A 16,149-nucleotide genomic window follows, 5' to 3' on the forward strand; every position below is an offset into this window, starting at 1 on the left:
AAGTAGGGGTGGAGACTGACAAGGGCCATCAATTTAGGCCTGCCTTATCTTTGCTCTTAGTACACAGTACCCTATTATAAATATGACATATCTCAGTCTGTTCTTCATAGCCAGTGGAAGAAAGTCAGAGAAGGGGCCCATTTGTTTGGCTTTGCTCAGATGAGGGCATGTACCATTCTTCGCATAAAGGTCATGTCATAAGGGGACATATTCCACAAATCAGGGTTTTTAATTCATCAGGGTGCTGGTCCAGCCTTACCCTCAGTGGAATCAAACTCTCCTGTGAGACTCCCTCCAAGGTCATTTGTAACCAGAGAATTCTATTGCTAAAGATCTGATCAGTAAACCCCAACCTCTACCCAAGGTCTCTGGTACTCAGTTAATCTATGAACATCCTAATGAATTTATCAGCAGTAGCAGTCTCCTCCTGGGTGACTCTATCCAAGACTCTTAAAAACTGAAATGCAAATCATTCTCACAGATATAACTGTCAAGATCCTCGGCGTGACAGATTTCATTACTGCAACCAGTCAATGACCTACAATCCCAGTCCTCCTTGAAGATGGCTGGCTAGTTGTCTCAAGAGGCCTTTTTACCACCCACGAAGTGATCTTGGCGCTGTGGTTCCTTGGTTTGCTTCCAATATCGCCCAGTTACGGAACCAATAATCAAGCAAGGAAGGGCAGTTGATCAGGTAACATATACTCTAGGTCTTCTGGAACTGACCTTATTGGTGGAAACTCATGGTTACAAGAACAATACTGGTATGTGGAAACCCCAATGCCCATCACCTTCTGAGACAGGCACAGAGATCTAGTAGGGCCCAGATGTCATACTTCGGAGAGGACTCCAGGCTTTAAACTGTGGAGATTGTAATCTGCACACCCAGGAAGCACTAGCCCCTCCGCCAGTATCTTTCGGTGTTGGGATACAATACTAGTACTGCATAACAGAACACTGGCCTCCAGCTCCATTGTGCCACTTAGCATTCTTAGTTAGAAGAACACCTTCCCCTGACATGATCTGAGAGCTGGGGTTTTCTAGCCTTGAGGTTGCAAGATGTGGCCTGATTAGACAACTGAGCAGACCTGACTGCCTTAAGCATTTGGCTGTAGCCAATTATTTCAGAGCTCTGCAAGACACCAACTCCTTTGGAAAGCTAATCGTCAGGAAATTAGTCTAAGACAAGTTAAAACTTTAATCTTAAGTGCATACAGGTAGCAATAACGAATGAACTAAAGCTACATACAACTACATACATACATATCTCTTAGAAGCATATCTAACATCTATTATTTTATTTAAAGTTCAAAAATGGACAGAACGAACCCATATTTGTTTTGGGATACACAGTGATGTGATAAAAGTATAAAGGAAAACAAGAAAGTGATTTCAGTATGTCAGGACAGTGGTTATCTCTTGGGGTGGGGAGAGAAGATGATTGTAATGATAAAGGGCATGACAAGGTAGGGCGAGAAGATTTCTCAGGTACTGGATGTGTTCCATTCCTTGATTTAGGTGGTGAATACAAGTGTATTTACTTTTATAATTATTCTGTAAGCAGTACAAATATGTTTTTGCCTATTTCTCTTAATTAATTTATATTTAAGGTTTTAGAAAAAATATACATTGAAATATTTAATGCTAAAAGGGAATCCCATCTACAACTTACTCTCAAATGGTTCAGAAAAAAAAAATATGTGTGCATGTGTGTGTGTAAATACATATACATACACATAAAGAGAATGATAATGTAAATATGGCAACTATCAATTAGTGAATCTAGGTAAAGGATATATGGAAATTCTCTATACTGTTTCAATTTTCCTTCAGGTTCAAATTATTTCAAAATAAAAAAATAGAAAAGAAAGGAAAGAAAGGAAGAAAGACATACTCCAAGTAGAACATTTTTATGTCCTTTTATTGAAGGAAATAGAAACTTGTGCTGCAGAGGAAGTGGTACCTCAGAGCATAACAAGGTAGCCAAGGGGCGGACATGACAAGCCACAATGCTGGCAAAGGGTCCTGTCATAGGAGGAGGACCAAAAACACAGAGAGCAGGAGGTAGCAAACATCCCCAACACCTAGTACAAGCATTTCCATTCGCAGAGAGCTTGGCCATGCATCTTACATACAGGGTGCCCTCACAGCTGGCAAGATATCATCTCAGGCCTTGACCAACAGCAACCCTGGCACAAAACCTATTAAAAATTAACATGTAATCTCATATTTGGAGACCCATCCCTTTGACCCAAAGATTGCAGCCATCAGAAGATGTGAGCTAATCATTCAGCTCCTTATCACAGATGGACAAAGGGGACGAGTTCTTGAAATATCATACAAGCATAGCTGGACAGGTGCTGTTGCCCAGCCTTGCTCTAAAATCAGTTCAATTTTTTTTTTCCTGACTTCTCACACTGCTCTCACCCAGCATGCACCCTAGGAAACCTCTCAATGTTATTAACAAGTACAGAATGGGGGCAGCAGCCTAGGAAATGCAGGGAGTCAAAAGCTGCTACATTAGCCAAACCATTTCACAAGAAATAGCATGTGGAACACTACTGGGTCATGGTCTTCCCAAACAGCTGCTACAAGCACACATAAAGAAAAACATGGTAGTGCTCTCTCCCATATCAGGATCAGCTGTGCCAAAGTCATGATCCTGAAAGCTGAGCCACTTCATGTCCCTGGCAGATTATCAATCCCCATGGCATTCCTCAAGCTGTTCCAGTTTTCAAGTTTAATGAGGTGTTTGGGCAGTTTGGTCACAGAAAGTCAGTACTAAAGAAATTTCAACTGATTACAAACTGATGTTATCAAGCCATACATTTATATAGTCAAGAACTGATCTCTGGGGGGAAGAAGATTTTGCTATGTAGAAATAAGAGTCCAAGTTTATTCATATAAACACTTGATCATTAAACCACTCTCCTTCCACAAGTTGGAAGGAAATTCCTTATTTAGGAATGGCCATGATCTGATTAGTCATACCAGTTGCAGTTTTCTTCAAAGCTGAGCACATGGTTCCGAAGGATCAAGTCATGAGAGCTCTAGACCAGAAAATGGGAGGAGCAAGGCAAGGAGGAGTGGGCATCGAGGGTTGGAAATTCTGAACTGAGCATTTATTTCACAGAAGGCTTGGCACAATGAGTCTGGGATAAGTGTGGCATTAGTGATTGTTCTTGGTTGCCTCCTTTGCTGCAGCAATCAGTGGAGTGAGGCTGGAGAGGGGCTTGGCAATCTTCAGGAACTGATGCTATAAAGGAGAAAAGAGCAAAAGACATGACAGTTTAAATACCATCCTTCCTCAGCAACCACTACAAGATGTTAAAGGCAACCATATTTGTGTAAGATGTTATATCAATCATCCTTAAATTGAGGGAAATCTTTAAAAGATTACTGGAAATAATTCTTAACTTCACAAAACAGCACAGATTATCATAATTTAAGGATCCAAAAATATAGCTAGGGAAAAAAACACACCTTGATACATAGTAACCCATGTAGAATTGGAAAAAAACATCTAATCTGGAAGCTCTCAACTTTTTCATCATCAGGCACTCTATTTTTCCCTTTCCAGTAACCTCTTACTTTGAAAGACTATCTCTACCGAAAAACAAAAGAACAAAGCAAAACTGCATTTAATAATATTTTTAATAATCTGATACACATAACTACCAAGAGATTCTGATGAATAAAAGATAATTATAAACTGTGCAGTATTATCACAGTAAATATATATTTTCTGCTGGACTTTTAGAAATATGTGAAAGAGTTTCCTTTTCTGTGTAATGAACAATGTAAAGTAGATGAATCCTAAAGATCTTCCAGTTTTGACACTCTCTGAGCCTATGAGAGCAGTGGCCAAGAGCACACGTGGAGCTAAAAAGACATGGACTGAAATCCTGCCTCTACTACTTATTGGCTATGTAAGCATGGAAATGTTATTAAGCTCTTGAAACCTCAGTTTCCACATCTGTAAAAATGGGAATAAAAGAACCTATAAATACTTAAGAGTTGTTGTAAAGAATAGACGAAAACTGCTTAGGGCCTAGAATGTGGTAAGGATTCAAAATAAAACACGCATCATTAGTTATATCAGGAAGAATCCTCTAGATGGCACTTGTCTTTAAAAAAACAAACAAACAAAACCCACTTAATTAAGAGTATCTCCACCAATCACAGGCTTGACACAGTATTTGCGTATTTCCCATAGCCAAGGGTTGCCAGAACAGCTCATATAAAGGGCAAAGAAACCCTATATTTGACTCGGTTAGAAGGTGTTTTTTGTCACAAAGGATCCTAGAGGTCAATGGGTTACCCTTGGCAGAACCCAGATTTCCTAATAGGCCAGTGCTCTGTCATCAGCAACTCCAATTTCAAAGAGATGCTAAACATGTTCCAGTGGGTGACATTCCAATGAAAGCAAATACTTTAAACAATTCCATTCAACTTAACAGACATTTTCTGAGTACCTATTCTGAGTCAGGTCCCATTAGATATATGAAGAGACCCAAGAGCTTAATCAGATAGAGGTTATAATCTAGTAGGAAAGACAGAGATGTTCTTAACTACCTTTAATGCAGGTCAATGTGGTAGTTCCTGACCTTCCCTGCCTTGCTTAAGTTACTCTCAGACCTTAAATACAGAGGGAACTTCCGGCATGCCCACAGACCAATCACTGTCCTAAAGGAGCACCTAAGAATGACATAGTTATATAATAAAGAAATTGTACCTGAAACTTAAAAATGTTAGATGCAAATATTGTGGCCTGCTAAAGGCAGCTATTACAACCATTTAAAATAATTATGCTGCAATTTCAGGATTAAGCAGGAGAGAATGTAAGATACTTGGTAAACCCCCTTCAGAGTTCCACCTCAATCTGGCAGAATCTCTCTCCAAATAAGTAAAACATCAATGCTATCATCTGAGAGGGTGTCCAATGAAGAAACCGGGAAGACTTGGAAAGCTGCACTCATTAACTAACCATCCTCTAAACTTGTGTCCTCTAATATCCTTTGAGCTGATCCCAGTAAAAAAATAACTGGGTAATATTCATGTGTTTGAGAGCTGCTTCTCACCAAGATGCAAACTATGACAGACTAAGGCAGAACAAAAGTGGTACTAAAAAATATATAGGTAAAGTTTAATAGGAGCTCAGAAAGTAGAAGCTGAGTCTAGGAGAATGCATAGATTTTAATAGACTGAAGGAAATAAGCAAAGGCCAGGGATGAAGAAAGTTAGGGAACTGGAGATATAAGGTGAGTATGGGATGTGCAAGGAGAGAAGCTTAGTTCTATAATACTAGTACCATACAGAATAAGGGAAGGAAAAAGGATTGTTTGAGTGATTCTTCTAGTCAGGTACCTCCCTGCATAGGAACAGTTACCTGCAGCAACTCTTTAGCTGAACCTCTCTTCTCCACATCCATCTCTAGACAGCGATTCAGAAAGTCCCGGAAGATAGCTGACAGCTTCTCTGGGTTCTGAAGCTCTGGGGTCCCATTGGTGGCAATGAGGTACAAGGCCTGACAATATAAATGGAGAATCACCTTAAACTCCAAATGAGGTTCTCTCTTAGGTCCAAGTGATACACTCTAGAAATATGGTCAGCTAGTTTATGCCTCTAAGATACAAAGAGTCAGCTGTCGGAAAGAATGACTTTAGGATCGAGTTTGGCATTTAAAAGCCATGTAATCATGTGCAAGCAACTGAACTTCCAACTTCTTCATCTGTAAAATGAGTATAACTGCCTATCTCATACATTTGTAAAAGTCAAATAAGATAGTATGTTTGAAAAGCACTTTGTAAACATATGAAGTGTGCTTTAGAGCTAAGGTTTCATTATTATTCTTGATTACAGAGCTAAGAAATTTATTATTCATTTAGTCTGATGACCTAAATATCTGCCCAGCTGCCAGTGGAAATTACTCCCGGTGTCTTCATGTCAGTCATCCAAGAACTGATCCCCTCAGGCAGGAGAGGAATATTAAAAGAAAAGTGTGGTGTAAAGCAGCAAGCTGTTTCACTATTGCCTCCTTGGTCCCTTAAAATGAAACATCTCCTGCAACAGATAAAGAAAAACAGTAATACTAAACCTTTATAAGCACTCTGCACTTTCATTCACAGAGCACTTACAAAAGCACTATTTCATTTAATGACCAATTCTGGGTAATAGGCAGGGCAAGGATTATCATTCTGTTTCACAGATAAAGTCCATAAACATGAGAAATACGCTAGGTCACCCTGTTAGTAAGAGCTCATGTTCTCTGACTCTAATCTTATTTCCATCACACCCCACTAATCAGTCTTTAAATCTCTGCAAGGCTTTGCTAAGGCAGGGGAATATGTGTTGTACGTGGCCTCATAGGGCAAAGCTGGGAACAAAGGTTACAAACTACAGAAGGTAGATTTCAGTTTGGTACCTGAAGTACTTTCTAATAATCAGAGATATCCAACAGTAACATGAGCATGTAATTAAGGCTAGATGGCCACCTATCAGCAATAATGCACAAGGACTTCCTTGTAGATGGGGTTTGGAGTAAAGAAGAAAATAAAAGCCACCAGACTAACTTTCATATTTGCCCACCATCAAAATTACCAACCTACTTGCATCTATATTCATATGTTCTGCTATCCCTTCTATTATAATGAATAAATTGTCCATGCTCTAATCTAATGCCTCTACTTCTGTATTTGATCCAACCCCTCTCATGTACTCATGTAAATCACTCCTGCAGCTCTCACTTCTCTCTTGTACATGATCATTTCCCCCTTCTCCACCTGGATCATTCCCATCAGCACAAAAACATGCCACAATAACATCATCTTTAAATTTAAAAGAAAAAACCCTTCCTTGACTCCACTTCAAGACATTGCTCTATTTATCTGTTCCCTGTAACAGCAAAACTCCTTAAACACACAACAAAAAAAACCTGTTTACACATGCTATCTCCACTCCCTCTTCCCCCACTCTAATTAATTTGCTCTAAGTAGGGTTTCCTCCCCATCAAATCTACTGATAGTGATCAAGGTAATCAATAACCTCCACACTGACAAATCCAATGTTCACTTCTCAATCCTCCTTCTTGAAATACTTTGTTCTTTTGGTTTCAAGGACACACTTCTCTTAGTTCTCCTGTTAAGGCCACTTCTTGATCTACTCTGCTAGTCTCTCCAACCTGTAAACACTGAAGTACCCCAGAGCTCAGCACTCAAACTTCTTTAATTGAACTCACTCCCTAGGTGAGTCATCTCACCTAGTTTTTAATATTTTATTCTTACTACTTTTATTTAAGAAGTTATGAGGTAACAAAACAATCATGCATACCATACAGGATCCCCATACATCACCCTACCACCAACACCTTACATTGTTGTGACACATTTGTTACAAATGATGAACTCATCTAGTTTTGATTTTAAATACTAACTATATACTACCTATTAATAAATTTATATTTATAATCCTAACTTCTTCCCTTTGAACTCCAGGTTTTTTTGCCTAACTCTACTCAACATCTCTACATGGATGTCTAATACAAATTTCAAATTAATACATTCAAACCAACTTTTTATTACCTCCCCAACTTGCTCTTCACATCTCAGTAAATGGCAACTTAATTTTTCAGCAATTCAAACCTAAAACTTTGTAGTCATTAATTCCTCTTTCATTGATATCTAATTCATCTTGTTAGTTGAACCTTTGAGAAATTTCCTGAGTCCAATCACTTCTCACTTCTCTCCTACCAATAAAGTCCAAGCCACCACTCTTATCTGAATTATTATAACAGTCTTTCACAGTCTATTTTCCATAAAAGCAGTCAAAATGATCCCTTTAAAACATAAATCTCATCATCTTACTCCTCAACTCAAAATCCTCCAATGGCTTCCCATATTCTGCAAAATAAAAGCCAAGTCCTCACAATGGTTTATAAGGTCTTACCTGATCGGGTCCCCTACTAGTTCGCTAACCTTATCTACCATACCTGCCTCCCTGTTGCTGGCTAACTGGCCTCCTTGGTTTTCCCCAGGACACAACAATCATGTTCCCAAATCAAGTCCTTTATATACTTGATACGTGGAAAGCTCTTACCCCCAGATTAATCTCATCGTTTGCTCCTTTATATCCTTTCATGTTTATGCTCATGTAACTTTTAAGAGAGGACTTTCCTCTTTTCCCTGTTTAAAACATTACCTCTCTCATTCACCCATTATTCTGTCAACCCCCTCATTCTGCTCTTTTCATAGCACTTACCATCTGTTACTATGTACTAATTTTTTAATTAACATTAGAACAGTTTCTTGCTCATGATAGGAACTCAATCACTGAATGAATAAATAAGTGACCTTGAATATCCCTTTTCTCTGAGCATCTTTACTTTAAGTTCAAGAATGTCTAGTTTTATCCAGAAAGAGATATCCAGGTTAAAAGCCACAGCGAACAGACTAAGTCCCATTTCCCAGGACTAGAGACAAGAGCCAGTGTATTTTGAAATGGGATTGGTACTACTTACTCTCAGAGGGTTTTCATTGAGGTATGGGGGCTCCCCTTCAATCATTTCGATGGCCATGATGCCCAAGGACCAGATATCAACCTTGGGCCCATAGGCCTTCCGTGTCACAACCTCTGGTGCCATCCAGTATGGGGTTCCCACCATGGTGCTCCGTTTGCTCTGCTCTGGGGTTATTTGGGCACAGAATCCAAAATCAGCTAGAAAAGGAAAAGGAGAGAAGGATTTACATCTTTGTCTGGCTTCCAGTTGCTTTAACTCCAAAGCTGGAGTCACTTGACTGCCATATATTGGTCCAGCTTTCAGCTTGTCCCCTATTCAACCCTAAAGAAAAGTGGGAAGAATATAAGGAACATCATCTCTGCCCTTCCACTCCTCCTCAAACCAGAAGGACTAGGTATCAAAGTCCAAGTTACCCAATTTGGTCTTGAATACTTACTTCAATTCTACTTTATTCTTGAAAGTCATTACTGTGCCCCCAAATCTGGCAACTAAGTCCTTGCTTTATTCCCTGGGTATGAGTCCTGGCTTACATCCTAATTACCTACAGCTGGGCAGGACTCTGCCTTTACCAGCTTGTTCCTCATGGCCAGAAGCTGCTAACAATCCTTGTACAAGCTGCCCATCTACTTGTAACACAGTCCCTTTGCTGGACTACTGGTCCTTACACCATTAAATTAAATGTCCTGACTGCAGTTCATTTCACACTATACTGCAATTACATATTTATTTAAATTATGGTGCCTTTGACAGCAAGGACTTTGTCTTCTTACTCACCTTTGTATAGTCAGAGAGCCCAGCACATACTAGACATTTAATAAAAATTTGCTGAGTGAATGAAAATTACACTAAAGTCTTTTTTCTAATTATCTATTACATGCCTTCTGTACCAACAGGCTACCATCAGTGCCCTTCATAAGACCTAGCATATATAGTAGGCATTTAGAAAAAAAGAGTGTTTTTGGTTGAATGTATAAAGGAATGAAAAAAAAAAAAAAATGAAATGACATCTATAATAGTGCTGAAGAATAGAATGAGACCACATATCCCAAGAAATAAAGACCTTTTAGCTATTATGTGATTCCTATTCTACAAAAGACAGGACGCCATAGGGAAGAAAAGTACATTCTTTCCTGAGACTCTTACTCACTTAGCTTGACAGAGCCATCCATTCCCAACAGGATGTTGTCACTCTTGATGTCTCTGTGAATGACCTGGTTTGAATGCAGAAACTCCAGAGCCTGAAGGCACTATAGTAGTATATGGGAAGAGGAACAAAGAAAGGACATATAATACAGAAGACATAGAAAATCAACTAATTCAACCTCCTCATTTTAAGATAAAGAAAGTGAAGCTCCAATGAGTTAAAGAATTTGCCCCAGATTAGTGGCAGAGTCAGGTCTAAAACCAAGTCTCCTGTCTCAGCTTTCTTTTAACTCCATGGTGCCTTTCTCTTTATAATAGTTTTATAAAGGAGTTCCTCCAGTGTATTTTGGTGTTTTACAGAACATTCGATCCTTTTAAAGAACCTGAGGCCCAAGAAAAGCTATCGAAGAAGAATGGGTAAGAATTTTTTTTTTCTTAAATGGTAAGACTAGAGGAAAGCATCAAATGAGAGCCATACTTGGGAAACTAGACATATTGAAGTGATGTTATTAGAAGTAGAGCAGTTAGGGGCATAATCTTGTTTTGGTGAAGAGATATTCTGTATTATTTTGGATATAATAATTTGACATACCTATGGAATATATGCAAACAATGTCCAGTACACAACTGAACATGAGTCTTAAGGTCCAAATAAAGGTCTGGATTTGAGACAAATATTTATGAGTCATTTGTGAAGAGACTATTTTAAAGTTATAAGAATGGTTGAAACTGGCATACGATAGAGAAGATAAGAGGAGAAAGAAAAGAACCTTTGAAAATACTTATACTTAGCAGGCAAAATGAGGAACAAGGAGAAGGTCTGGTACAATTAAAATGCTTAGTTATGCCACTATCTGATCAACCATATTATTCTGGACAATCATTTACTCTCTCTATGCTACTGTTTTCTCATCTGTAAAATGTGGGGATCAGATAAGATCTCAGGTTTTCCGCTAAATCTAATCATTTGAGTCTACAACCTAAAACTTCTAAATATTTAGAAGCTACTACCAAATAAAAAAAATATATTAAGGATACAATCCAACAGAAAATACTATTTAAGTGGTCCTAATTTAATCCTTCACTGAATTAAGAAGAGCAAACCAATATTCAGAATTGGCTTTTCTCTGAAAATTAAGCACTGCTCTCCTTTGAAGGCTGAAGACCCAGGTGAGCTGAACAATGGCTATTAATTGTCAAAAAGTATGATAAAAAAAAGATGATCTCTGAAATTAAAGAAATTAAAATAATCATACACTGCTGGTAAGAATGCAAAATGGTACAGCCACTTTCGAAAACAATTTGGCAGTTCCTCAAAATGTTAAGCACAAAACATACCAGATGACTAGCAATTCCATTCCTAGGTATATACCCAAGAGAAAAGAAAATACATATCCATGTAAAAAATTGTACATGGATGTTCACAACAGAATTATTCATAATAGCCAAAACATGGAACTAACCCAAGTGGTCCACCAAATGATAAATGGGTAAATAAAATATGGTATATATCCAAACAATGGATTAGCATTTGGCAATAGAAAAAAAAGTACTGATCCATACTAAAACATGAATGCACCTTGAAAATATCATGCTAAGTGGAAGCAGTCAGTCATAAAGACCATATATTACATGGTTTCACTTAAGAAATGTTCAGACAGAATATCTATAGAATTAGAAAATAGATTAGTGGTTGCATAAGGCTGAGAGGATTGTTGTTGTTGGGGATGGGCAATGGCCACTATTGGGTACACAGTTTCCTTTGGGGATGAATAAAATGTTCTAAAATTGATTGTGGTGATAGTTGCACAACTGTGTCAAAATACTAAAAACCACTTAATTGTATACTTGAAATGAGTGAACTGCAACTCAGTAGAGCTATTAAAAAAGATGATCTCTACTCAGTCATGAGAACCCCATTTGGAATGAGACAGGAACGAGGGAAAGCCCCAGATACCCTCAAGGGAATTCCCCACTAGCCCCTGCGGAATTGACAGGTGGGATTGTCAATCAGAACAGCAAATAGTTGGGGCCCCTCTCCCTAACATTAGCAAGGGGGAGGAATAATTAACAACTTAGTAACCCCACAGCCAAATCACTCTCTCTGCCTGAGGAGCCCACACCTACATCTGGGGATGCATAATCTGTTATTTCTCCCCTTTCTGTTCTCATCTCCCATTTTCTCAATAAACCACTGGCATAACTTAAAAAAAAAAAAAAAAAAAAAAAGATCTCTATTAAAAAAATAATTAGGGAAAATAATAATACCACCTATTTATATAACATTTAGATTTTTTTCCAAATCCTTTTTTGATCCATCCAGCACCCCTAAGGTATATACTATGTGAATGTTGTTATTCCCATTTTACAGATAATAACTTGAAGCAGACTGATTTCTTCAACTTAGATGTTACAATGTTTTATGGTCTTCCACAGGGCAAAAGTACATAAAGAGATACACTATATAGCTGTGGTATTAAAATTTCATGGGGGAAGGGTGATTAGGAAAAAAATGTCTAAAAGGGCTCCACAGGGGAATGAAAAATGAAGAAAAATAAAAGTTGAGAATCACGGCATTAGTGGTAGAGCAAAGAAAATAAATCAGATATACTAAGAATCCTAGCCCTGTGTTAATTCTATTAATCCACTTACGAGCTCTCTAGATTTCAGGATTGTTAATGCAAAGGTGGTCATATTTTCTAGGACAATGTTGATTTCATATGATCTTATTTTTCCAAAAACTGGTTAAATATACAACTATATAATTTTATCTATATTCTTTCAGATCTTACATCATCAAATCCTACCCACAACATTATACTTACCCCCATAAAACTCTGAACTTCACCCAATCTTCCACTCTTTCTCTAATTCCGAAACTTTCCTATTACTGGGCCATCAGGAAGTCCCAGTCTCTCATCAAAACACCCAATAACCTCAACTTCTCTGAACATTCCCTTCATTTTCTTGCTCTAATTGAAACCTGGTTATCTTCCGAGGACACTGTTTCCCATGGAGCCCATGTGGAGAGTTTTATTTTATTTTTTCCTCTCACACAAACATATTGTAAACCCTAGACATTAAGTAGCAATAAGGAGAAAGGAGAATATTTATTTAAGCTGTTTTCTATTTCTCTTGCCTAGATTTTTGATTGCCTTGCTTTTTCACATCATTCAGATCTTCACTTAAATCTATGGCAAAACCTTCCCCAACCACCCCATTTAAGAGAGTACCTCCTCTCTCACTATCTACTTGCTCCGCTTAATTTCCTCATAGCACATAAAGCAGGAAAGCAGAATAAAATTATGATAAAAATATATGTCCACAAAAAAGAATAAAGAAAAATACTATAAGGTGTTTACAGCTATTATCTTTAAGGGATGAAATTATTAGTGACTTTTTGTATATATACCTTTTTGGTACTTTCTAATTTTTCTACAATGGGTACATAAGCTTATAATCAGAATAAAGTTATCTTTAAAGAAAAAAATCACGGTAATAGAAACTACACAACCCTCATACAGTAAGAGAAAGATGAGAGAGTCAGCACAAACTTCTCCCACCTCCACAGTGCCCAGGCTGAGATCCCATCAGTTGCAGGAACTTCGGCAGACATGGATTCGGAGGCCGCTTCCTGCCTGAGGCTGCTTGGCCCTTGGCCTTACCTCACGGCACACAGCTGCGATCTGGCCTTCATCCATGCAGGTTTCCGTCACCACATCTGTCAAAGAGCCTCCTGCCAAGTATTCCATGACAACCCACAGTTCATCTCCCACGAGGTAACTGCAGGAGTCCAGATAAAGGGTGAGAAGGAACAGAGTACAATGAGCCAGAGCATTAGGTTTCAAATGCTAAGCATACAAAAAGAGTAAACCTGCATCTCACTCAGTACTGGAAGAGTCTAGGGTTTTTAGCCTAGTGAAAAACAGAATCTAGGGGACAGAATCACTAATTTTGAATCTCTGAAGGATTCTCCTGGAAAACAAAAACTAAAATGAAAATGAAAAAGAGATATTCTGTGATGCCCCAAAGAGCAAAACTAGATCACTGGGTTGAAAATACAAGAAAATTAAGATTTCAACACAACTTAAAAATTAGAAAGACTGGAAATGAAATAGGCTGCTTTGTGAGGAGACACGATTCCCACACCTCTAGAAGCATCCAAGCAGAAAGCACCCAAACATTCAACAAATATACTTTGGTAGAAAGGGCTTGGGATTGGGAATCCCTGTTATCAACATTAGGGAGAGTCACTAAATTTTCCTCAGAGTTCTACTAGATCTGAGAGCTATGAGAGCAAGTACTAGCTCTTGTTCAATACTGTGACCCCAACGGCCAACGCAGCAGAGACCAATATTTACTGAATAAATGAATGTATAAAACAAAACATAACTGAAAATGTCGAATGAAATAATGGTTGTAAAGTCCTTTAAAAATATAAAGTGCTACACAAATAGTTATGCTGCTAATGACCTCCAGACTGGGTATCTGTGGTACTAGGAATGGAATTAATTCAGCAAGGACTGCAAAGACAAAGTCTCTTCTGATAAGCCAAGGGCTACCATTTAGTGATGTATCACTAGAGAAATTATGGGACCAACATGAGTTAGAACCTCCAGGGTTCACTTAGAAGTTGGATTACTCAGCCCTGTTATGTGGTTAATAAAAGGCCATTTAACTGGTCTGGTCAGTTTCCTCAGCTGTGAAAAAGGACAAATAAAAATATGGCTAGCCCAGGGTCCTCTTCTGCTGGCTGTGGACAAAGAAGCTAGACTGAAGAAAACATCTCTTGGATAGGCTAGAGCTATATGGTATGTCATCTCATCTGCATCCTAATTTTGGGGCTACTGATGGGTAGGTAGAGAGACAGTTGAAGAATTTTAATAGAGAGTCACAAGCAAATGGTAAGATTTGAATCCTGTTCTCTTGTCTGTTAGTCTAATGTTCTTTCCATAAGACTCTTGCTATCTTTGTAATGAAAAGTCTTGTAATTCCTTCATGTCCTTGACAAATGACATGACAGGTTAAGTCCGTTCTCAACAATCTCCTCTGAGAGAAAAAACCATGGGGACTCAGACCAAGAGAGAATTCAGAACTAGGTAAAAAGTCATCAAGTGACATGAGCCCATTTCCTGCCTGACAAAGAACATACAATTATGGCCTCCCATCTGGCATACTGAGGAGACACTTGTAATCTGGACTGATTGGGAGAAGAAACAGGAAGGATATCTTTGGGCACTGGCAAAGCAGAGCCTCCTTTCCTGGGCCCAGGATGTCGCTGTCAAAGCTAAGATAAAGACCATATTCAGGTTGTCTCAAACACTTTGTATTTACACATTGTGCTAAGATACCTTCAAAAAATCACATTTTGGAGGTAAAGCCCCAGAGCTTTATTTGTACATGAAAAAATATGGATGTAGTTCTCTACTGGGACATCTAACAAAATCACAGAACCTCATTTGCAACACTTTGACTGAAGGACTGGGCTAATAGCAGAGATAAGTATTTTTTCTTCACCAGACAAGGAGCTACTGCAACTCCATAGTATAGGTGTCTGGAAACACCAGTAAAGGCATGATTAATTAACAACTGTATAAATCTTCTAATCCCACTCTAGCACACAAATTTGTTCAACAATGTGGCCCTCCATTTTACTGCTTTTCTACCTCCAGTGATGGGGAATTCGCCATTCTATGAGACAGGCCATGCCCTTATTAGTCAGTTTCCATTTTTCCTTATTCTGAGCCAAAATCTACTACCCATATAGCCTCCAGCAGGTTGTCTATGCTATATTATCTGCATAATAGCAGAGTCTTCAGAGCCAGTCAGCACACACATCAAAGAGACACAATCATCCCCAAGAAGGAGAAAACTTTGCTCTCTACAGCTATCAACATCATGTTTTGGGAAGGTCAAACTCCAATTCCTTTCCTCTTTAAAGAAACTGAAGTTTATCAGTGTTTTAGAGAGGGAACACAAAAATACACATATGAAATTTTCCAGAAACGTAGAAGGAGAGGTAGCTGGTAGTGTAACACAAATAGTAAAGGATTTAAAGTCAAAAGACTTGGTTCAATGTTACCACCATCTGGGATTATCTTTGAAACCTGGGCAAAAAGTTTAATTTTTTTTCTTTTCTTTTTTTTAAGTATGAGAGAAAACAGCATGATAGAATGAAAAAAGCATGAATTTTGGTGCTAGGAATATTTGAGTTCAAAACCCTGGTTTGTTACTTACTTAGTGGTCTTGGACAAATTATTAAATTCCATACATTTCAATTTCTTTATTTGTAAAATGTGAGTAATAAACCCTACCTCAAAATGAGCTATTGTCCATGAATCTGCCTGGTACAAAGTAAATCACAACACAAATATTAGCTACAACCACTATTACAGTGCAATGTTGAAGAAAAGAATTCTGATGGGCTGACATAATCAAGTTGGAATTTAATGAAGATAAAAAAGTTCTATCTACAATTCCAATCTAACACA

At 38.2% G+C, this 16,149-nt stretch overlaps 1 protein-coding gene across 7 annotated transcripts in view; it reads right to left on the bottom strand.

Moving 5' to 3' along the window:
• Positions 1 to 1,903: 1,903 nt before the first annotated feature.
• PAK1 (p21 (RAC1) activated kinase 1) overlaps positions 1,904 to 16,149 on the bottom strand; it is a 169,225-nt gene continuing 154,979 nt past the window's right edge. For all 7 annotated transcript variants that reach the window (XM_012528181.4, XM_058306030.2, XM_012528183.4 and 4 more), the window contains 5 exons: positions 13,324 to 13,441; positions 9,663 to 9,762; positions 8,516 to 8,712; positions 5,390 to 5,527; positions 1,904 to 3,256 (listed from right to left, as the gene is read on the bottom strand). In XM_012528181.4, the coding sequence (XP_012383635.1) occupies positions 3,170 to 3,256; positions 5,390 to 5,527; positions 8,516 to 8,712; positions 9,663 to 9,762; positions 13,324 to 13,441 (640 nt within the window). In that variant the 3' untranslated portion in view covers positions 1,904 to 3,169. The remainder of the gene's footprint in view (positions 3,257 to 5,389; positions 5,528 to 8,515; positions 8,713 to 9,662; positions 9,763 to 13,323; positions 13,442 to 16,149) is intronic.

This window comes from Dasypus novemcinctus, chromosome 10, assembly GCF_030445035.2.
Source record: "Dasypus novemcinctus isolate mDasNov1 chromosome 10, mDasNov1.1.hap2, whole genome shotgun sequence".
Taxonomy (NCBI): Eukaryota; Metazoa; Chordata; class Mammalia; order Cingulata; family Dasypodidae; genus Dasypus; species Dasypus novemcinctus.